We start from the raw sequence: 24813 nt of genomic DNA, 5'->3' as shown, positions 1-24813 counted from the left end.
CGTTGTCGACGGAGCCCTTGTCGACGGGGTCGTCTTCGTCGTCGACTGAATAGACTTCGACGAAACACTCTTCGTCGTCGAGGGCGTCAACGCGCTCGTCGGCGATCGTAGCGTCGACGCGGACATGGACGTCGACAATGACTTTAATTTTTATCGTCGACGATACAGGTTTAGCAGCCGTCGACGAGGAAGTCGTCGACGTGGACGAGGCAGAAGATGCCAAAGAGATGGAGAAGGTCACTGTCGACGAAGTTATCCCCACAGCTGTAGACGGGGATTTTCTCACCGTCGACGAAGCAGTCATTCACGAGGTGGAACCAGGCTTTTAAAAGGTATGACTGACCTCCTGTGGAGAAACCTTTGATGGGAAAGCTTTAAGGGGAGCCTCTGAAGACTTTTTGTGCACCTTCTTTTGAGGGGGCTGCGACGAAGGTCCTGGAGTAGCAACTCTGGGCCTTTTCTGAGAGGATTTTGAAGACGTAGAGCAGCCTTCACTCTCCTCAGAAGACAGGACTTGGTCTTTATCCTTAAGTCTCTGCAGCCAAATTAGAAGGCGTCCCTCCCAATCTTTAAGGTTCTTTGAAGAAAAGGTACGACATACCTTATAGTCCTTTGAGGAGTGGTCCGGGTAAAGAAAATAGAGGCAGTTTTTGTGCTGGTCATCAAAAAGGCCTTTCTTAGGAGTATCTGCCATGAAGAGAGTGGGAGCTCCACACAGAAGAAGGAATCCTGAAGACGAAAAATCACTGGAAATCCAGAAATGAAGGGAAACTGAGCAGAGCTCAGGAGAGACTCCCTTAGCACGACGTGCGGAAGAAAATCTGAGGGACTAGACCTCCTTCCAGGTGGGTTCCAGAGGGTTGTGATAGCTGATTGGCTCTACTCTAGAGTTTGGTCCTTTTTACAAAAGGACATGGAGTCGTTACTTATGTGAGGCCTTTGGCCTATTACTATATATGTCTAATGGGACATTACTTTATTTATGTACCGGGGACTCCCATCCCGACGACGGGGAACGATTCAGGCATGTGAATCTATGAAAGATACCCTAATACTGGATTAACAGTTTAACAGTCAATTCACATGGCTTCGATGTGGCCCTTAATAAACCATTAGGCCAATGACGTTCTTCTGTCTCAGGGAGAGAACAATGGACTGGGATATCCTCATTTTGTATGTCCCCTGGCAAATGGCTTTATGTCCATGAGAGCAGATATTGCTTCAATCTTAGGAAAGCTGATCAATGTTGAGCTGAGGCATGGCCAAAGACTGGACTCTCTTTGGGAGACTGGTACTTGTCCAAGAACTTCGAGACTGCACGGTTAGTTAAATGCTTCATTTCGATCTCCACTGTCATCAGCATATAGATGCCTAGTTCTGCTGCAGAGAGTGAGCGCCTTAACGGAAAGTGCTTCCAAAGTGATAAAAGCTTGTTGGATATTGTTATTTTGGTCACCAGCACTTGTAAGTGACAGGCTCCAGCAAGCAATCCCTTTTGCATGAAGGTGGCCTGGGTGATTGAGCCATTGAGAAATTGTCCATCCTTGAAGGTCCTACTGGAATATAAGGATGGAAATGAATACCAGCAGCAGAACAAGGTTGAGCAGAACAGTTTGGGAAGGGGGTGTGGGGAATGGTACATGAGACTGATCTCTGGTTTCACTAGCTGAATTAAAGTTAGCAGAAAATGCACTAGGATAGGAGGCTGAGAGTTCAGGGTGACTACTTAGCCATCAGTTGCAAACTCAGTACACCAAAAGAATCTGAGCTCCGGTGGGGAACAGCATGGTCAGAAAAGCGCTGGGAGTGGTTTCATAAGTACTGGTTCAGCACCTCCTGGTCCAAAGGAGCAGATTTAACAATTCTGCTAGACGTAGAGACACACTGGCCCAGAGAAGGTATGTAGAACATAGAGGTCATGCCTGTCCTGGTGAGAAAAGATGCCCCGCCAATATGTAGTAAATCACCTGTAAGCCACATGTTCATGCAGTGTTGAACTTCCTTTAGGCTCCTAAGACCTTTGGTGGACAGTTCCTACAAGTAAGCATACCAAATTTCAATAATGCATCTGTAGCATGATGAACCTTACACTGGTGCTTGGAACCAGAAGCCCTTTGAAACCTGCCATCTCTGGGCCAACCAAGCTAACGAGTCCCTCAGTAGGGTCACAATCTGACACCTTGTCGCATTTGAAAATGTTGTTCTGGTTCTGAATTTTCAAACTGTTGCCAACAGCCTGTAGGTCTGACCTGCTTACAGTGAGTCATGAGCAATTTATGTATCCAGTACTGGTCCTAGAAACTGGATCCAAAAGCAAGGTCGCCATGATAATTCCTCCTTATTTAAGGTTAAGCTCCATCTGTGGAAAATACAAATGCAAGCATCTGTTGATCATTCTGCTGTGTTCCAGGATGTGCCCTTGAACAACCAATCATCAAAGTTTTGAAATATCTGTTGCCTCTTCCTTCACTGCCACCAGTGCTTGCTTGTTATTTTGTGTAAATCCAAGGGCCAAGAACTCCACGGCTGGAACAGCTGCAGAAACTCGTGGCGTGCCACAATTTGGAACAACTGTGTTTACAGGTACTTGCTGGAATGGCATAGGTCGGAAAAGGACGCTAATTTCATGTTTTCAGAAATAATATGGAGTAAAAGTGTTTGTTTAGCTGTGATATGCAATTGGCTCTATGGCTCCCTGTTGATGAAGTTGAGAGTACTGATGGTGCTGAATACTTTGAATCCACTTTTGGAACCACTACTAGGCAAGTGGTGGTATTCTGAATAATATTCTTCTTTCCAAATCAGATCAATAATCAAGATAGAGCAAACTACTTTCTTCAGGGGATACAAGAAAAAAATCTCATATGTGGCTGCAGGAACCTCAAACCTTCTTGGGGCCCTTTGTCAAGACTGGAATCTCAATAGGTCAACTGAAGGGAAGTCTGCTGGCGGAGGTAAAGAAGCCTCCCTTTCCAGTGCAACATAAATGCTTCATTCATTGTCCTCCAGAGTAGATTCTTCACTTCATACTCTTCTTTTGCTTCAGTATCTTTGGTGTATTTGCTCTGAGAGCCGGTGTAATGGACCCAGTGGCAATTGTTGCAGTGGTGGAGGTGGAGGTGGTAGAACTACCAATTGAGCTGGCTGTTGTGGAGGCGGGGGCCTTGCAGATGTTGACTCAAAAAATGTGAGTAAAAATCTTTCATCATCGTATGTAGGTCCCTAATGAAGTACATCGCAACTAGGTACACAGGCTGCTCTGAACAGCCAGACATACCATAGTAGGGTTAACCACTGGATCCAGCTGATCAGCTAGGTCATGGTAATTTGTGTCATTTTGATACTTAACATTTTCATGATCATCCTGCTTGTCAGCGTCTTGACCATCATTTTCATCCAGGGATTTTATATGCAGCTAGCCAGGGGGCTGTAAGCTGGCCCAAATGGGCGGTCATCCTTTTCCTGTTCTTCAGCCTCTAGAGAAGGGACAGTTTCAGCGTTGACATCTGTGAAGGCAGTGTTGAGGAACTTCTCGTCAATGGTGGCTGTGCCAATGGAAAATATAAGGTTGTCAACCTTCTAGCCAGAGACAGGAGTGGCACAAAGGTCACTGACAGGGGGAAGCCGAGTGGTGGAGGGCATTGGTAGGGCAAACATGGTAGGTGCTGCTGACACACAAAGCTGAGGTGAGGTCATCAACTATTTGAACAGTAAATTAAGGTGTTTCTCTTTCCCTTCAGCACATAATTTAAGATGTGTGTCAGACTTCATACTGCAGCACACAACACATCATCTTCAGAACCACATCTGAAAGTATCGCAAGTTTAGACATGTCCAATTGGCCCTATTTATTTGTCTTTTCGGCGGAAGCAGCAAGAAGTAGAAGATACCAGAGGGTTAGAATATTCAAGAGAAGGAAAAACAGGTTTGTTTTGCCACTTATCAAAATAAGGGCAGAGATGAGTGAGGGAAGCATCTCAGACACAATGGGTGGTCGAATATAAAGTATTGTCACATCTGGGAGGAGTGGGGTTCAGTTGGCTTTCGCCTCACAGGTTGGAGTTATTTTCAATGAAGTGAATAAATGGGCACTATTATGAAAACAGGTTACTGAATTTTATTGCTGTTGGACTATTGCTATGGGACTCTTAGCCCAACAATGGTGAATCATTCAAGGATGTGAACCGAACAAAGATATAGGAATATGCTACTTACCAGTATGCATCTGTTCTTGGCATGTAGAGCTGCAGATCTACACACTTTTGCATAGATCGCCATCTGGTGTTGGGCCCGGATGTTTGCAGTTTGTTTTTCCTCTTGGAAAGTCTTTGGAAGTCACGAGGTCGGTGACTCCTCCCTTGGATCGTATTGCGTATGGGCTTCGGCTCCATCCTCAGATTGTTTTTCGCCAATAGGGAAAGATGGAGCATAGTAATAATAGTGAAGAAACCCATGTGTGTTGTATCTAAATAAGATAGACTGGAACAGATACAGGTAGCCGGGGAGGCGGGTGGGCGTGTGTAGATCTGCAGCTCTACATGCCAAGAACAGATGCATACTGGTAAGTAGCATATTCCGTTCGAGGTATATGAGCTGCAGATTACACACTTTTGCATAGACTATATAGCAGTTCCCAACCTTAGCGGCGACCACCAGTATCTGCTGCAGTGGTTTGAAATATTGTTTTTAGTACAGCCTGGCCCACACTAGCTTGTTGCTTGGTTTGCACATCTACACAGTAATGTTTAGTGAAAGTGTGCGGTGTTGACCATGTAGCTGCTTTGCAGATATCATCTAATGGGATGTTCCCTAGAAAAGCCATAGAAGCCCCTATCTTTCGTGTAGAGTGGGCTTTAGGGGGAACAGATAGCGTTAGTTTTGCTTTGTGGTAGCAAATCTGTATGCATTTTACATTCCACCTAGCTATCCCTGATTTCGAGATGGGGTTGCCCTTGTGTGGTGGAGAGAAAGAGACAAACAGTTGTTTGGTCTTTCTGAAAGGTTGTGTTCTCTGGATATAGTAAAGTAAGGCCCGTTTAACATCTAGCGTGTGTAGAGCCCTTTCTGCAACAGTTTGAGGTTGCGAGAAAAATACCGGTAATTCTACCGATTGGTTTAGATGGAAGGGGGAAATGACTTTGGGTAGGAATTTTGGGTTGGTACAGGGAACAACCTTGTTCTGGTGCATTTGAAGAAAAGGTTCTTGTATAGTAAGTGCTTGTATCTCACTGACCCTTCTAAGGGAAGCGATGGCTACAAGAAAAGCTGTTTTCCATGTGAGAAATTGCAGTTCGCATTTATGCAAAGGTTCGAAGGGAGGTCCCATTAGCCTTGTGAGAACTATATTTAAGTTCCACACAGGTGAGGGTGGTACTCTGGGGGGAATTATTCGTTTGAGGCCTTCCATGAAGGCTTTAATGGCAGGCACTCTGAAAAGTGATAGGTGCTGTCTGTTCTGTAGGTAAGCGGCAATTGCTGCGAGGTGTAGCCGAATGGATGTATATGCTAGGTTACACCTTTGTAGATGGAGCAAGTAGCATATGATGTGCTGTATAGATGCGTCTAGAGGATTGATTGTGTTATTATGGCAATAAACAACAAATCTTTTCCACTTTGCAGCGTAGCAGGCTCTAGTGGTAGGGCGTCTAGCTTCTCTGATGACGTTCATACAGTCATGGTGAAGGTTAAGGTATCCGAATTCTAGGATCTCAGGAGCCAGATAGCAAGGTTGAGCTGAGCTGGGTCCGGGTGTCTGATCTCTCCATGGTTCTGGGTTAGGAGGCATGGTGAGAGGTGTAGCTTTTGGTGTGGTACTACCGAGAGTTCCAGCAGCGTGGTGTACCACGGTTGTCTGGCCCACGTTGGAGCTACTAGGATCAGTGTGAGGGAATGCTGCTGTAGCTTTCGCACCACTAATGGAATTAGTGGGAGAGGTGGAAAGGCGTACGCAAATTTGTTTGACCAGTTCATCCATATCACATTGCCTTTGGACAATGGGTGTGGGTATCTGGCGGCGAAGCTTGGGCATTTTTTGTTTTCGTGGGTGGCGAAGAGGTCTATCTGTGGATGCCCCCACATCTGAAAGAACGGGTGAAGAACCAGTGGGTGAAGTTCCCACTCGTGGATCTGCTGCGTCTGTCTGCTGAGCAGATCTGCCATGGTGTTTTGGACTCCTGGGACATGTTGGGCTAGGAGAAAGATTTTGTGTGGAATTGCCCATCTACATATGCTCTGTGCTAGCTGAGAGAGCTGTGGAGAGTGTGTGCCGCCTTGTTTTTGAATGTAGTACATGGCCGTCATGTTGTCTGTGCGAATGAGGACTGCCTTGCCTAAAATCTGTGTTTGAAAGGATTTTAGGGCTAGGAAGATTGCCAGTAACTCCAGATGGTTGATATGGAGTAACTTTTGTTGCGGCGTCCATGTGCCCTGCACTGTGAGGTGTAATAGGTGAGCTCCCCAGCCGGAGAGCGATGCATCTGTTGTTAGTATTATTTGTGGAACCGGGTCCAGGAACGGTCGACCTCTGGAAAGATTTGTGGTGTTACACCACTGCAGAGAGCGATGGGTGTGACCGTCTACCAACACCAGATCTGTCAGTTGCCCCTGGGCCTGGTTCCATTGGCGCGCTAAGCACTCTTGGAGTGGACGCACATGGAGTCTTGCGTGAGGCACTATGAAAATGCAAGAGGCCATCATCCCTATTAGTTGCATAAACACTCTTGCTGGAAGAGAGTGTTGAGGTATGAATCTTTGACGCAAAGCCTGAATGCTTGCAATCCTGGCCGGATTGGGGTAGGCTATGGCTTTTGAGGTGTCTATGGTGGCACCGAGGTATTGCTTTATGTGGGATGGTGTTAGCTGGGACTTTTGGTGGTTGACCGTGAAGCCTAGCTGGTGAAGTAGTTGGATTGTAGTGGCGGTGTGGTGTACACATTGGTTGTAGGACGTGGCTTTTATCAGCCAGTCGTCCAAATATGGGAAGACGTGAATGTGCTGTCTTCTGAGGTGTGCCGCCACTACCGCTAGGCACTTGGTGAATACCCTTGGTGCTGTTGTGACCCCGAATGGGAGCACCTTGAACTGGTAGTGTTGCCCGTCCACTACAAATCTGAGGTACTCTCTGTGAGCATGGTGTACCGGAATGTGAAAGTATGAGTCTTTCAAGTCCAGTGTGGTGAGAAAGTCGTTCTGGGAGAGGAGCGGAAGTACCTGCTGAAGTGTTACCATGTGAAAATGGTCCGAATGTATGTATGTGTTTAGAGGCCGGCGATCTAGAATAGGTCGTAGAGTCTCGTCTCTTTTTGGTATTAGAAAATATAGGGAGTAGACCCCTAAATTTTGCTGATTGGCGGGAACTTGTTCTACTGCCTGTTTTTGTAGGAGGGAGATTACCTCCTGTTTTAGTAATGTGGAATGTTCTTGTGACATTGGGCGTTGCCTGGGTGGAATGTTTGGGGGGGTAGATGTTAATTCCAGGCAGTACCCTGAGCGTATAATTTGGGTCACCCATTTGTCTGAGGTGATGGTCTCCCAGACTTGAAGGAAATTTTGTAGTCTGCCCCCGACCGGAGCGGGATGGTCTGGAGGGAGCTGGGGGGGGGGGGGGAGTCATTTGGTAGGCGGTGTGGCAGAGCGGGCGGTATTTGTTTTGCCTCTGCCTCTATTGTTATTGCCTCTATATGCCGCCTCTTTGATAACCCCTTGTGAAGGTGGACTGGGCAGGGGATTTGTAGGAAGTGGACGCGCTATCTGAGGAGTAGCCTCTAGCCGTACCCCGAAAGGAAGAGCGGCGAAAGGAGCGCCTAGGAGGGTGTGACTGCAGGGCTCCCATAGATTTCGCCGTATCCGTGTCCTTCATTTTCTCGAGGGCCTCATCTACCTTTGGACCGAATAGATGTTCTTGGTCAAAGGGATGATTTAGAATGGAGGCCTGTACCTCAGGTTTGAAACCGGATACCCTCAGCCAAGCATGGCGACGGAGGAGGACGCTAGTGTTAATGGCCCTGGAGGCTGTGTCTGCTGCGTCTAGGGCACAGCGTATGGAGGTGTTAGTTATAGTCTTACCCTCTTGAATTAATTCATTGGCCCTATTTTTGTATCTTTCTGGGAGGTGGTGCATTATGGTTTCTAATTCATCATAATGCGCTCTATCGTATCTGGCATATAGCGCTTGAGTGTTGGCGATACGCCATATATTAGCTGCCTGTGACGCAGTGCGCTTTCCTGACTCTTTGTCAGGTGGTGGTGCTTCAGCTGACGCCTGGGAGTTTGACCTCTTCCGTGCAGTGGAAACCACTAGGGAATCTAGTGGCGCTGGCCCTTGGATATAGGCAGGATCTGTGGGGGCAGATTTGTACTTTTTCTCTATGCGTGGGTTAATGACCCTAGCCCTGACTGGGTCCTTAAAAACCTCTGGCGCATGTTTTATCACCCCCTTGAGCATAGGTAGTATGGAGGTAGACCTATGTGCGGTATCGAAGGTGTCTGAGGAGGAAATCCTCCTCTACTGGGTCAGTGTGTAGCTCTACCCCGTGATAATGTGCCGCCCTCTGAAGTAGGTGGTGGAAACCTAATGAGTCTTCCGGTGGAGATGGCCTGGAAGTGTAAAGGTCATCTTGTGGGACGTCTGGAATGTCTGGATTATTTTACTTGTCCCATGGGTCTGGGGATCATGTAGGGGTGGGGTCTTGGGGCACATCCCCTGGATCGTAATATGGGTCCCCTGATCATCATCGTCTGGAGACGGGGTCGGGGAGCAATGAGGTGGGGGTGGAGAAGGCGGAGGGGGTGGAGGTGGAGAGGGTGGAGGAGGTGGGGAAGGCATTCTGAAAGGGGAGGTAGCAGAGTCCTTCCTCTTTGGAGGTGGAGGCAGAGCCGGTTTGTCCAAATGTCTCTTTTTAGAAGAGAGTGCCAAATGTCCAGTTTTTGGATCCTTGGTAAGAGTCTTTTGCAATGGATCCGGTGTAAACAGTTCCTGTGACAGGGTTTGTTCTGTCGGCGCCGAAGGTTTCAGGGCCGATGACTTTTTAGGCTTGTCCGTGCCGTGCTTAGCACTGGGTTTGGGAACCTCAGATTTCTTGGTCGGCGCCGAGGTGGGCTTCGGCGTAGAAGTGTCGGTGCCGAGGGCCTTATGGGGTTTGGTCGGTACCGAAAGGCTGGGTTTCGACACCGAGGACTTTGGTGCGGAGCTCAGTGCCGAGGTAGAGGCCGGTCTCTTTTTCGGTGCCGAAATGTGTTTCTCGGCACCGCTGGAGGGCTGGCTCGAGCCGGGCCCGAAGGTGGGGTGTTTGAAGCAGAGTCTCTGGTTTTGCCTAGGCCCGGAGGCGAAGGCGTGACCCAAGCCTTTTTGGGTGTCGGCGCGGGTGCGGGAGGGGGTATAGTACTCACGACCCTCTGCGCCGGGGTGATGTCCTCCACATCTGAGTCGTCGGCTTCGGAAGCGCTGACTAGGTCCTCTTCGGTGTGCTGCTGTCCCGGATCTTCGACGTCGTCCCCGAAGATGTCGACTGGAACGGAGGTCGAGGAGTGCGCCATGTTTCGTCTGGCCCTTCGATCTCGAATAGTCTTTTTCGATCTGAAAGACTTGCAGGTCGGACAGTCTCGAGCCTCGTGTTCCGGGGAGAGGCAGAGGTTGCACACCTCATGAAGATCAGTGTGGGGGAATTTGGACCCACATCGAGGGCACTTCTTGAATGGAGTTCTTTCCATCAGCCGGGACCGGAGCTTGGGTAGGCCCGAAGGCTGCCGTGGACGACTGGAATCGAAGATGTGTCGAAGAGAAGGTGATTGAGGAGATCTGGATCTAAACAATACCGCGATGAGCGAGGATTCCGCTTCGATCGTCGAACTGGAAATGTTCGGAACCGGAGCGCGAAGTATTACGTCCGAGCCCGATGGCGGAAAAAAACAATCTGAGGATGGAGCCGAAGCCCATGCGCAATACGATCCAAGGGAGGAGTCACCGACCTCGTGACTTCCAAAGACTTTCCAAGAGGAAAAACAAACTGCAAACATCCGGGCCCAACACCAGATGGCGATCTATGCAAAAGTGTGTAATCTGCAGCTTATATGCCTCGAACATATAGTTCTGAACAATTAGGTATCTACAAATACGTCCTGCTCGGAAGACCGCCATCCCGCAAGAAGAAGTCTTGCCGGAAGCCTCCCCACTGGAGGATAGGCTCTTATCTGAACATATAGACCGGCAAGAAATCTCCATTACATACCCAAAAATTGTCAACAATATGCCAGACCCTCTCTTGTGTCTTCGAGAACCTTGGCAGAGGGGATCTAGGAAACATAGAAGATGAAGACTGGCAGGAAGCACTGGCTTTCCCGCGTGAGGTAGCCATCACACTGAAACTTAAACCAATCCGGCTTAACATACAACATAGAACTTATCTCTCTGTGGCACTCTGACCAAAATAGGAGAGACGACGCTAAGCGCACATGGCTCTGTACACAAGAGGGCAAGTTCTATCACATTCTCTGGGAGTGCCCTGCCTTCAAAACATATTGGGAATCTATAATTTCCCAGCTGCAGAGTGTGTGTGGAAGGGAGTTTCACCCAACGCCCCAACTATGTCTGCTCAATATACGGGAGGCCACCAACCCGACCCACATAAAGCAAACATGGGTTACCCTTGGTATGATCATAGCTAAACGAAACATTGCCTAAAAATAGGGAGCCAGAGAAGGGGAAGACTTGGGGGGGGGGGGGGGGGGGACATGGACCAGTGTATGAAAGCAGAAAAAGACTTCTATAGAAATAGAAGATGTCCTGGTAAGTGGGACCAGCTGTGGGATAGATGGAATGCCCATAGGGATAATATTTGTGCCTCCCCCATCCGTCTGTTGGACAGAGCTGAGTTTGGCAGAACTGCTGGGGAGAGAAATGAAGAAGATCTGTGACAGTTTGTATCTGATCAGGTTCATGCTCAACATGATACATTGCACGCTACTAATATGTACTGGTTTCTAATTTTGTTGACCTTCTTTTCAAATTAGATGAACTGAACTACTAAAGGTTTCTGTGAAAGGATAGCAATGGTAGGTATGGAGGGGGTGTTAAGAAAGTTCTTTAATATTGGTAAGCCTTTCTTTTTGTCTACTAATTACATTTTTCATTCTGTTACAGGAGTGCTTATGGAAAAAGTCCTCAGTTCTGCATTATAGGAAAAAAGCCTGGGCCTGTAATAGATTTGAACTGCCTGAATATCCCTGCACTCTATTTAGACGGACATTTACATGTACAAAGTGAGTCTATGTTCTGGGATTGTAAACTGAGCCCTTGAATCATGAATGCATGATTATGCATCTTCAATGGATGCTAAAGAAAATGGCATGTTGGCTTATCTCTCTGCAACAGAAAAGCTTAAAGGTGCTAATCAATGTGCTGTTGTTCTACAGTGTTGCATTAATGTCTGTACTCTAAATAACTGAGCAAAGCATTTCAAGCATTGTCCCTCCTCACACCATTGAACTGTTGGCTTATTAATACCCATAAACCCCAGCAAAATTTCAGCATTTGGAACAGCTGAAAGATTATGCACCTGCACTGCTCAAACTATCTGCCAACATGAGCAGCCCCCCTCCATTTTATTATGCCACTACAACACCCTTCAGTAGAAGATTTCACTAACACAGTGAGCTAATGCTGACCCAGCTAGTTTTTCCAAACAAGGACTAATTAGTGACATAATTAACTAAAACAGTGTATGCCATAAGTATGGATCATGGAGTATAGTTCAGTACCATCTCACACATGTAGAAAAATCTTACTTCAGGTATCCATAAGGCACAGCTCACATGGACCCACTTTGTTCCACTTCTTGTGGGTTTCAGAGCACCTCCTCTTTTGGGGCAGAGTAAACATTTTGGCTGAACTCCCAGGGCACAAGTGCGACATAGCCAACTACCAATGGGAACTTTCAGGATTCCGTAGCAAGCCTACAAACAAAAAGGCAATATTTCAGGCATATTGGCTGCAGATTTTTTTTTTTTTAAGCAATGTATTATTGCATAATAAATCAAAAAGGGTTTTCTTTTTGCTCACTAATAGCAATGTAATTATAAGTAGTTGAAATATGTTTGATATCTGCATACACAACGTTTAAACTATTCCACTTTAAACAGTAGTAAAGTAATGTTCAAATACATGTTCTTTGTAAAAGGCTGGCCAGGAAGGGTGAATTTTAAATTAAAAAAGTAATTTGCCATATGCAAGGTTATGGACAAGCCTTAACTATACCAAAGATTTACTTACCTTTGGTAACGCTCTTTTGGGTGGATATTTTATCCAACTGCAGATTCCTCACCTCAGAATATCTCCAGGCAACAGATCAGATCTGGAGATTTTTCAAAGCCTCCAGATTTTTCAAAGCAATGCTCCTGCATGGCGCTAGGTTGTTTTTTGCAGCTCCTCGCTGGTTCCACAGAGCCCCGGAAATGATAAAGCAGTACCACATGTAAGTGCTATCCCTGCACGCGGACATCAATAACTTGTTATTTCCTTTTCTGCACCCTTAGGCGTGCATGATTCGGTCGGTGTGATGGGGAGGCGTAGCTAGCCAGGCCAAAAAGGCAGACATGCTTGGGGCAGCTCTGCATGGCTGCCCCTTATCCGTGTTTTCTCCTGTCCGCCACTGAGCATGGACATTGCCTGAAAGCTGTAGCCTGCTCCAGGACCTGTCCTGCGGCTGCAGGGGTTATTGACAAGCCGCTAGACAGTGGAGAGCTCGCCATTGCTGGGATCACGGTCGGGGCCTTCTGCCATGAGGGGCTAGTCGAACACAACCCCTGAGCCCAGGCTGATGTGCCACGAAACAGGCTCTGCCAGGCCACCAGTCTCATCTTTGGAGTAGACCTCTGTGTGGGAAACGAGGCAGTGAGTAGTGCACACGGCAGGACCCTGAGGAAGCCTGACCCCACTGTGCGGCGGTTGGGTGGTGCCGCAAAACCTGCTGCTGCTCATCTAACCCCGCACCCCACCCCCCCCCACCGCATGCCACCTGTGAAAAACACTCCAGGCGCTGCGGGCGGATGGGTGCAATAATACAGAAAACAACTGGCAGCCAACCCTGCAGAGCGAGCAGGGGGCTAGAAAACGCAATCACAACATTGGTTACCCTCCTGAGGACCCTCAGGGCCTACTTCAGTCCTATGTAATACCGCTCTCAGGTCCAGGACCAGCTGGCATTAGAGAATCGGGGTGGCCTTGATTAAGAATAGCTGGGTACACACACGCCGCGGACCCTAGCAGTGCTGCAGATAGTTTGCTCCTGCTATACCTGCAGCCTGTGAAGACTGGGGGGACCTCCCTAGATGTTGATGTGGGCCCTTTAACTGCCTGGCAGAGTCTGGATGGTTGCAGGGCCCAGATATTGTGAACCCGTAGGGTCCATGGCTTGCCCGGCGGAGGAGATAGCCCGGTAGGGCTGAGTCGTTGATGACCCGTGGGGTACTGGGGCCTACTGCAGGGCATCACTGGCCACCCATCCATGGACTAAACAACGTTGGGGATCACAGAGAAAGCAAACAAGCCAGCCCAAGATTACTCAAACCAGTCTGGGTGACGTAGTGGGGGGAGGCAGCTGGTGTGTCTGTCCGGCACAGATACAGTCCCCAAGACACTAGAATCACGGGACGCCCCATCAGAGGAGCAGTGCTGCTCTTCCTGTGATGCCATTGACTGGTCTAATGTTTACAAGCTGGCCCTAAAATCTATAACTCCTCCACACGACCTCAGGTGAAACAATTCTTTTGTAACACTTCTGGGCTGCTCGTGCGGCGACACCTGCTACTCTCTGAGGCGCACTCAAACAGGCCTAATCCGGTGACGCAGCCCCCACCACTTCACATCCCAATGGATAGAATGGAGGATCTTTAGCCGACACTGGGCTCGTCCTAGTGTAGTTGGCATGCAATCCTTGCTGATACACTTGTACAGGTTGAGGTGACAACTTCCCAGGTGGGCGTTGTCGTGTTGGGACCTCCAGACGCTCAACATGCATCACTTCAGCATGGAGCGCCTATGCTCGGGAGCCCAGCAGGGATCACCGCGACAATTTTCAGCCATAGTGCGACAAGTGGGAGAAAATGCAGCAACAGGACATCCTGAGTACCTAAGCACTAAACTCGAGTCAGTGCTACAAGGCGTGGAAAAGATTGGAGCAGCACTTGAAAAGACACGCACGTCACTAGGAAGCAGAATAGACAAAGTTACAATGGACTTTAATCTGATACACGCTGACTACCGCAAACTAACAGATAATGTACAAACCGTTGAACAAATGCTGGCTGAACAGCAACCGGTAACAAGCGAAACAGTGTTCTTGGTGCAGGCCCTGGTAGACCACATGCACAAACTAGAATGCAAGGCAGAGGGTGCGGAGGACTGTTTAAGAAGAAACAAAATACGTGTGGTGGGCCTCCCAGAAGGTGTGGTGGGCCTCCCAGAAGGTATGGAGGGCTCGGATACCATGACATACACTGAGTCCTGAAGCCGCGTTCTGCTCTCTGACACAACGCCCTCCCCTTTCTTTGCCATTGAGCAGGCCGGCTCGGGAACGCCGCCGGGGGTGTCGGTAACAGGGGTGTCGTTCCCCGGGGCCTGGCTCCTCGCCGAATCTGGAACAAGTAATCAAGGAGACGTGTGAAGCCCTACAGATGGCATCCACCATGCGTACCCATAACCACAGCAAAGACGCTGACAACCTCCATGAAGTCCTTTAGTTACAATGATTATTGTCATTCACATGCCTTTAACTGGTCTTCCTCCCTTAATTCTGACTGTATTGTTCATGCATGTAATAACCTCTTAACCCACAGCTGTAACTGGCCTTGCCCCCGCCACCCCCCCCCACCCCACCCGGAGCACGCTACCCGGTCTGGGACACTGGTAGTTAATGCAGTGCTCAGCTTTGCTAATTCACAAAAATTGATCTCTATAATTGGCATCTCCATACCTTGACACATGGGGCGCTGAAGCCCCCTCTCTCCCAATTTCTCCCACCCCATGACTTTTGCAACTAGCCCTTGCAGCCAGTAACTGCCGTTCACAGTTTGGGCAGATACCCATTGTTCCTCCGCTCTCATAATGTTTCCAGTTCGGATTTCCCTTTTCTACCCAGTTTACATGAACTGCCTTCAAAGTACTCTCCTCCTCTCCCCCTGCCTTCCTTACTCACCACCACCACTTTTGCACATAATAAAGGCCTCTGAATTGCGCAACACGGTCATGGGCGGAAGCCCAACCCAATCATCTCATGTCACGTACTAACATTATTACCTGGAAAGTGAGGCTAAGGCACACACCCTCGCGACGCTATGCTGTACACTCCTACCTTAAACACAGGTCTGCTCTCATTGCGCTAATACAGGAGACACATTTGATACTGGCTGAAGCTCTCATACTCCAGTAGCAGAGGAGGGGACAGGTATACGCCACTGACTACTAATACTACGCCAGAGGGGTATTGGTTTGTGTGAGACCTGGGATCCCTTTTGCAGCAGATGAGGTAAAGATTGATGCAGACTGGCGATATGTATTAATTCACAGCTGACTAGATAGCCACCACCTTTTGCTGGGAACAATATATGCCCAAAATACTGACCAGACCTTGTTCTTACGCACACTGTCGAGCAAGCTGTCGAGGTGGAGTGATATCCCGTGGCTCTTAGGGTAAGACTTCATCTCTGTACTACACACAGCCTTGGACTGCATATTCTCTCCTCTACCCCGCACAATAGCTATCTTCAATGCCCAAGCACTAGGCAACTGGCTGCTTCACTGGCAGCATGTAGATATCTGGCCTGCCTGTAAACCCCACGCATGCATATATTTATTCTACTCCTCACCACACACCCTGCATGTCCGACTAGATCAAATTGTGGGATCGATGTGCCTCCTCTTCACAGTTCAACACACGGACTACCTGGGGCACACGCAATGATCAAAACCCCCAACCCCTACAACTGGCATGGGACAATAGCACGTCTGTCATACCCACCTGGTGTCTACAACCTGCTGCGTTAGAAGACCCACCCTTCCATACCTCTCTGGGCATTGTCTTAGAGGACTACTTTGAACACCACGCCAATACCGCCACTGACAAGCTGACTGAATGGAACGCTTTTAAGGTAACCATCAGGGGGGCACTGCCTCAGGCTCAATTGGAACATTCGCAAGCAACTAGACGGTGACATTACGCGTATTGAGAACACACTCCTGCAATTCCTTCCTTCTTCCGAGTCTCTACAGACGCTGTGCAGCGCTGGCCTCACTCTGGGTGCCGGATACTCTACCTTGAGAAGGCCTTTGATTTGCTCGAGTGTGGTTTCTTGTTGTGACATAATATAGTATTGGGGCCCGAATCATTCGGCTGATTAAGCTGCTCTATACCACCCACTCCGCTAGAGTTAAGACCGGCTCCTATGTCTCGGGCCCTATTCCATTAAGCAGGGGTACCCAACAGGGTTGCCTGCTTTCTCCACTGCTCTTTTCCCAAGATATTGAGCCACTTGCCATGGCTAATCGAGCAGCTGGACCAGACTGAGGAATCCAAATGGGGAACAGAACGCATATGATTTCCTTATACACGACAGCCTTCCATTGTTTATTCGGGACACAAGGGTGGCACCTGGCACACCAGCTCGGACTCTCACTGACTTTGCTAAAGACTAGTGCCCCTGTTGGCCCACATTTTGCCTGCAGAATCCATATCCCTGAAAGGACTGGGCGGTCTGTTGCATCACTGGCAGGTAGAGTTGTCTAAACATCTGCCCTCTGCAGTGGGCCCTAAAATTCCAAAACTGGAGAGGGAATTTATTGGCAAAGGTCAGCAGACCATAGGTATGTGCTGTAGCATCACTGTTTTTAGAGTGTTACAACATGGAATCCATCTTCACACTGAAGAGGTTTGCCTCATCAAAGAGCATGTTCATCATCTAAGCAGCACATCGCCAAAGAACCCAGTGAATCTCATACAGGCATGTCGACAAAGGACTACAATTGTACCAACTGCTCTGCCAAGGAAATCTTTAGTAGCCAAACCTGCCTGGTAACATAATTTGCCACATCTTGCCCATTCAGTTTCATCTGGGCTTTAAAGGCCCTCAGATCCTCCAGGACTGCAAGAAAGATTTCCCTGGCCATGTCTCATAGGGCATCAGTTTGTCAGCACATAACACAGACTGCGTTTATAGACTGCAATGCCAGACTTACTAAATAAAACATATGTTTGCCAAAGGCATCTATCCTTTTAGATTCTCTACCGGCTCAGCCATGGGAAATTAACTATGATTGTGTTTACTTGTCGAGGCTACACAATAAGGATCTGAGGAGTGGTGTGCTTAGGGAGAAAATTCATGTCACCAGGCGCTGGTCAAAGAATCCATGAGGGTAGCATTAAACTGAAGTAGAGGCTCAGATGTTGCTGCCTCCAACTGTAGAATTGCAGTCAAACCATTTGTTTTAGTCTATAAGTAGGGCAGCTGCACTTCTAGCACCTCGGTTGCCCTGTGAACCACCACTTGGAATGGTTGCCCATGTGGCGAGTCACGTTCTGTGCCAGGAGAGGTGTCAGACCCACTGGTGTTCTGTAAAGAAAGGTATAAGACATCATAAGGGTAGGGAGGAAGAAGAAAGCCATCATCATTCCAGGGTGCATCTTGCTCCAGCAGGGAGTCAGAGACGGAACCAAATAGATAATAGAGCTTCTGCAGATAGCTGCAACGTGGTTGAAGCAGAGTTAAAAGTCAAGCAGTATGACAACCGGTTGTACTTTTGTCATTTCGTACATCGGCTGAGATTGGGCTGACATCGGTTCAGGGTGCAACATGGGCATCTATACTGGCCCAGGGTGGCGGGAACAGGTGTTGATCATGGGGCTGAAATAGAAGCCATACCATTGGCAGTACAGGCCTGGTATTTGGGCTCAAGGAGACAGATGGCACTGGTGTGGGATCTGCCCGTGGTAACTCAAGTGAATGCAAGTGCAATTCCTGCTGGACCAAAAGCGCTACAAAGTAGCCAGAAGCGCACTGATTATTTGCAACATGGCCGCTTTGAAGACCTCAACCTGCTGCGTGGTCAACGACGGCCCGAGAAACTCAATGTTGAGACCAGATGAGGAATCACCTCAGTGACCTCAACGGAGTTAGACTTGCCTCTAATTGACACCCTTGCACCTTCTCCTTGGAATTGGCAGGATGAGATTGAGTCTTGGTTTGCTTTTTTATTCTTGCTTAAATTTCCAGAAGACTGAGTGTGAAGTGAAACAGTCACAGGATCGGACCCGTGACCGGTATAGAGTACAAGCCCATAACGTGGAGAGGGAAAAGGACCGAAGCCAAGGCCACAGCTTTTTATACTCAGCAGTTCACAGTTTCACCTCCCGGTCTCAAATCACCTTCGAGTGCATGAGGGCACACTTATCAAATGACTTAAGATTCTTATCCTGAGCCCAGGCACCACAGACATACCTCGTGAAGATTTATGACTGACATCTGCTTTCTGCAGTTCTGTCATTGCTTGAATCAATGTTTTCGGTGGGGGCATCGCACTCTAGCATACTATAAAAAGCTTGGAAGTCGTTGAAAAGCCAGACAAATTCATAAGCAGAGTACTGGATCCATGTCGAAATATGCAAAAAGAAAGGAAATGACATCACTGTGCTGCATTCATGCAGCTCCACTACATCACTTTCGGAGAAGTATGGAGCCAATGCAGAGTTGTGCGATGCCGCCTACCAGCAGGCAGGAGCACTGCTACGAAAAATTCTAAGGTGATGAATCTGCAGTTATAAGTATCCATCAGAAATACAATTTTTTGCCAACCTGGGTGTCACCGGTTTGAATCCCAGATTTCCTCAACTTTTCACATTTCCGAGGTAGAAATGATAAAATATGCAATTGCAGCTGCTAATACTAAAACTACTTTTTTTACAAGCTTTTCTTTTGGTCATATATGGGAAAGCATACAGGTATCCCATTATAAACAAATTATGTCAGACACATTCTTTTAGTTACTATGGAAAATTAGACCCTTGGAAAGTAACTTCAGTCAGTATTCACACCACCAAAGGAGAAACTACAGAAATGCTGTAGACTGATGAATATGTTACTTACCTTATGTAACAATATTTCTGTTGGATACACAACCTTTTTGAAGATTTCTCATCTTATGACTATCCTCCAGGTGCCAATTTGGATACAGAAACATTTTCTCCAGTGGCACCAATTCAGAGTCGCCAAACGGCCCAAACGGCTTAATCCGTGACTCTGCCCACCAGAAGTGATGAAATCAGAGCATATTAGGAGACAATCAGCACACTAGCGTCAGCTATCCTTGCTTTTTGCATGGCCCATTGAGGCCTGAAGAGAGACAAATACAGTACACAACTTTGCTGCTGCATACCTTGGGTTCCTATTAACAATGGTACTGTCTGACATGGGAGGAAGGACAGTGATGAGGAATCTGCCAGACAATTATGTATATAACAGAAATATTGTAACTAGAAGAAGTAACTTTTTCTTCTGATGGATACCTTTTCTCGTAGATTTCTCGCTTTATGAGTTAGTTCCAAAGCAATACTCTCCAGAAGGTGGGAGTGAGTAGGTCTGATTATGACAGGAAATTATGCAACACAGCCTGGGCAAAGTACGGGCCACTGTATCCTTGAACCCTGAGGCAGTAGAGGATTGCGACAGAATACAATGATAGCTGTCTTGCAGATGTAAGGTACAGGAATGTTGGTAAAAGAGCAGTAGAAGCCACCATGGACCGAATGTACACACATGCCCTCTGGAAGCTCTTTCTTGGACATGTCATAGCAGATCATTTCAACGCCTTGCTTTCCTTGGCTTCGGCAAAGCCCACAAAATGCTGATCCCCCACTGTACGTGTTGAGTGCTGTTCAGATTATGTAGCCACTTATGTAGCCTCCTCATTGCTGGGAAAAGGAGGGGGGAAGAAAGATGGGAATGTGATGCACTGACAAAATTTAAAAGCAGACACAACTTTGGGAAGAAAAGACGGGCAGGGACAAAGATCTATCTTGCCTAGGTAGAATATAACGAATAGCGGCCTGGTCAAAACAGTTCACAGACCCTACGAGCTGAAGTCACTGGCACTAAAAAGACAGTTTCAAATTGAGAAGTCAAAGTGGACAACTGCACGTAGGCTTAAGTGGAAATGCCATTAGAAAAGCTAACACAAAACTTAGATCCAACAGAGGAACAAAAAAAGGAGTCAGAGGAAACAAGTAGTACATCATTTCCATTAGTGGAGACTTAAACAAAGGAGACACAGGGTGGTGAATAGTACCACTAAATAACAGTACACACACTCTAAACATAGCTGGAAAACTGACAGTACAAAGAATAGAACATCATAAAGATGAGACTGAAACATGTACAATATTTCCAACTTGCCGCATTGATCGGTTTTCTTACAGTCAAGATAATATTCACAACTTCAGATGGCTACCATGTGTGAGAGAGGGAGAGGAGGCTGAAGAAAATAAGTAACTTACTTGTAACTATAGTTCTACAGTATTGGAATCTTTCATAGATTCACATGCTTGAATCATTCTCTGTCATCGAAATGGGAGTCCCCAGTATATCAAAATAGCAATGCAAAGTTAACAAAATAGAAAAAAGTCCTAGGCCCATTTCAGGTTTGTAACATAGCTTAGCTGTTTTGTATAACCTCGGACCTTCAGATTTTCACGGCACTAGTGCAAGATATACACCTACAAAGGTCCGAAAGATAAGATTCTCAGGGGAGGAGGGTGGTTCACATGTGAATCTATGAAAGAGTCCTATACTGGAGAACTATAGTTACAGGTAACTTAATTTCTTACTCCAATATTGGAACTGTCATATATTCACATGCTTGAATCCGAGGAGCCAGCAGTTAGTAGCACATTTTTGGTTAATAGACTAGCTTAAAGTATCAATCTTCTGAATATTAAAACCAAGACATGCCTTAAATATGATCTTTAAATTGGCAATAAATAGCATATAACTTATAATAGCATTGTCTTAAAGTAAAAAGAAAGGAGGAGTGAAGGAGAAAGCTCACAGTTAATGAAAAAGATTTCTCAGCACCGCTTAGCCCACTGCTGTGTCACTGCAAACTGTGGAGTCCAAGCAGGAGTACTTGGTAAAACTGTGGGTACTCTTCAAGGTAGCAGCTCGGCAGATGTCCTGGATCAGTACTCAAGCAAATAGATCGACTGAGACCATAGAATGGGCACGACAGGCGCGAGGAGAGGTTTTCCTGCCGATTGATGGCAGAATTGAATAGCACTGGAGATCCAACGTGCAATACTCTGTTTGGATAAGGGATAGCTTTTATGAGGGGCACTATAGGGCACAAAGAGCTGAGGGATTTCCGAAAGGCTTTAGTTCTTTGAAGATGGAATTTAAGACAGTGTTGTATATCCAGCAAATGACGAGCTCCTTCCGCTGGTGTTGTAGGTTGTGTAAAGAAGGTTTTGAGGATAAGAGGTTCATGCAAGTGAAAGTCTGAAGGAACTTTGGGAATTAATCTAGGGTTGGTACGCAGAACTACTCTATCATCCCTAAATTGAAGAAATGGTTCCTGGATTGTAAGAGCCTAAATTTCACGGACCCTTCTAGCAGATGCCAATGCTAGAAGCAGGTCAATCTTCTATAAAACAAACTTGAGACTTTATGGATAAGTAAGGTTGCCTCTCAAGTTGCGAAAGGACTACTTTAAGATGCCAGAGCGGTGGAGGAGGTCTGACTGGTGGAAAGACTCTAAATATCTCTTTCATGAACTGCTTAATGATCCTAGCTGACCATAAAAAGGGCCCTGAAGAGGTCCTTCTAAAACGAGATATTGCAACAAGATGAAAATAATGGAGGCATGAGCTAATCCAGATTTTGCCGAAAAGAAGGCTGTAAGGAAGTATATCATGAGGTGAGGAAGAAAAAGGATGTACTTTTGATTCTTGACACCAAAGGCAAAGTCGCTTCCACTCCATTCTATATGTTTTGTTAGTGTTCTGTGTCCGGGCATTGGTGATAATCTCCTTGCATTCAGATGGGAGATTCAGATGGTCAAACTCAAGGTGTTCAGGAGCTATGCTGCTAATCAAAGCGATTTGGGATCCGGATTAAACATTGTCACTGAGACATAATAAGAGGAGATGGAATAGGATCCAAGAGATGAGCTGTCTCTCTGAAAGTAGGAGGAGATCCGCATTCTGACGGAGCCATGATGGTGCTATGAGGATGATTCAGCAGGGTTCTGCCTTCATCTGCAGCATTGACAGGATGGGAATCGGCAGAAAAGCGTAGGCAAAGGTGTAATCAAAAAACGCATTCCCCCAATAAGCTGGATGGTGATGCCAACTTGCGAAGTACCGGCATTTCTTGTTCTCTGGAGTCGCAAAAAGACCTACGGTTGGTTTGCCCCACCGGAGAAAGATCTTGTTGAGTATCCCCTGATCTAATTCCCATTCATGGTATGATGACTTGAGCCTGCTTAACATGTCTGCCATAGCGTTATGAATGCGCAGACAGTGTTCCGCTCTACTCCATTTTGGATAGCCCATTCCCAGGAGCACTGTGCCTCCTAAGAGAGGAGGTGAGATTTGGTGCCCCCCCCTGCTTGTTGACATAATGCATCACGGTCGTGTTGTTTGTTTGGACTAAAACCCGCAGAGATCTTTATTTTTGGCAGGAATGCTTGCAAGGGTAAACGCACTGCTCTGAGCTCAAGTAAGTTGATGCAGAGATGCCGATGTTGCTGCTGCCAACTGCAGCTGACCTGCAGATCCTGTAGAAAAGTTCCCTATCCATCTAGGGAGGCATTGGTGGTGATTATGAGGGAAGAGAGGGAGTGGCGACAAAAGAGATAGAATTTTTTTTTTGCTGGGTCCACCAAGAGATGGCTTGGTGTAATTGTAATCACATCCTCAAAAGTTCCTTCTGCTTGTTGCCATCGCAAGTCCAGCTCTTCCCAAAGAGGAAGCATTCGTAGACGACAGAAGGGAATAAGAGGGATGCAAGATGACATTGTTACCAGGAGAAACTTGTAACGGCAAACTGAAAGTGACTTTTTTCTTAGGATTACGTGAGCCAGCGATATCAATTTTGGCTGCCTTTCGAGTGATGTAAAGGCCTTGTTGAGAGTTGTGTTCAGAATAGCCCGCAAAAAGGTGATGTTGGTGGAAGGGTGTAAGACTGACTTTTCTTTGTTTAAGGTAAGGCCTAAACTGGTGAACACTCGTGCAAACAGCCGTGGATAACAGAGCTGCAGATATTGATGGTGATTTGATCAGCCAGTTGTCCAAGTAGGCAAATACCTGATGTTCTTGCCTCCTCAAAAAGACTGCCACCGGAGGCAAACACTTGGTGAATATTCTTGGCGCCGACTTCAGGCCGAATGGCAGGACCTTAAATTGATAGTGGCTCCTGGCTATAGTAAATCGTAGATACTTCCTGTGGGAGAGATGGATGGGGATGTGGAAGTGTAAGTGAGAGTCCTGTATGTCGATAGTGGCCATGCATTCTCCTGGGTTTAGAAGTAATAAAATGTCCTGCAACATGACTATGCAGAGGGACTGTTTTTGGAGGTAGGTGTTAAGAGCTCTCAAGTATTGAATAGGTCGCCTTTGCCTGAAATATTTCTGAACTGTAAATAGAACCCCTTCCCACTTTGGGACGCAAGAACGTGTTCTATTGCTCCTTTTTGGAGCATCAAAAGGACTTCCAAATGCAGGAGATGTAGATGTTTCACCACTTGTAGGTGGGCGGGTGTATGGTGGAATCTGAAGAAATTCCAGAATATCAAACTGAATTAGGTTGAGGCCCCACTGGTCCACTGTTATTTTTTGACAATGTTGGAGTTGCGTAGACATTTTTTCCCCTAAGGTCATATGTGAAGAAAGGGAGGAAGAGATAGTCGGAGCCTAAAAATTGTCATTGGCAACACGAGGAATCCTTTCCCTGTGACCCTGCTCTACCTCTAGGGGCAGATCTGTAGTATGCCGCAAATGGTGGATGGCGTTGGGTGTATTGTGGTTGATATGGCTGAAAAGGGGCAGTGTAAAAGGGATACAGATAGTTGGTATCCACCTCTATATGATGAAAGACCTCTTCCTCGTGTTACCCTAAAGGGTACCTTACTGTACGGAAGCATCTCTAAAGACTAGGCAGTGTCAGAGTCTTTCTTGGTGTCCTGAAGCGCCTCATCAATAAGGTTCCTGAACAGGGCCTCTCCACCAAAGGGAAGATCAAGGATTTTATTTTGCACTTCAGGTTGGAAAGATGTAGTCCTGAGCCAGCCCTGACGGTGCAAGTCTGCTGCGCCGCCCAGCGATCGAAAAGCTGTGGTAGCTATGTCCATGGCACAGTCTGTACCCTCCAAGAATGCCTGTTCCCCTTGCTGGAGGACCTTTTTTGCTTCCATCTTACTGATCTATGTATGTACTTATCTATATATCTTACTGATCTATGTATGGAGCTAGATTGCACCACATCTGATGATCATAACATCCTAAGATCGCAAAAGCATTGGCTGCCCTATCTTTGAAACCTGACATTGAGGAGAATCGTTAGCCAGCATTATCAAGGCATCTGCCTTCTTTATCTGGAGGTGTTGTAATTGGAGCAGACGGGTTGATAGTAGATTTTCTCTGTGCCGCCTGAGAGATCACAGAGTCAGGCTTTGGATGGTACACAAGACAGGCGTTCGTATCCTCTGGCGCGTTATATTTTTTCTCATGGGGTCTTCATGACTTTGAGGCCTTCCTCTCATATCTAGCTGATAATTGGAAT

The 24813-nt window shown here is 47.0% G+C and overlaps 1 protein-coding gene across 3 annotated transcripts in view; it reads right to left on the bottom strand.

The window, feature by feature from the left end:
* JADE2 (jade family PHD finger 2) overlaps window positions 1-24813 on the bottom strand; it is a 533878-nt gene that overhangs the window by 246672 nt on the left and 262393 nt on the right. For all 3 annotated transcript variants that reach the window (XM_085617976.1, XM_085617974.1, XM_085617975.1), the window contains exon 7: window positions 11782-11949. In XM_085617976.1, coding sequence (XP_085474102.1) covers window positions 11782-11949 — 168 coding nt within the window. The remainder of the gene's footprint in view (window positions 1-11781; window positions 11950-24813) is intronic.

Source organism: Triturus cristatus, chromosome 7 (assembly GCF_964204655.1).
Source record: "Triturus cristatus chromosome 7, aTriCri1.1, whole genome shotgun sequence".
In the NCBI taxonomy this organism is placed as follows: domain Eukaryota; kingdom Metazoa; phylum Chordata; class Amphibia; order Caudata; family Salamandridae; genus Triturus; species Triturus cristatus.
This window is presented reverse-complemented; position numbering and strand designations above follow the sequence as displayed.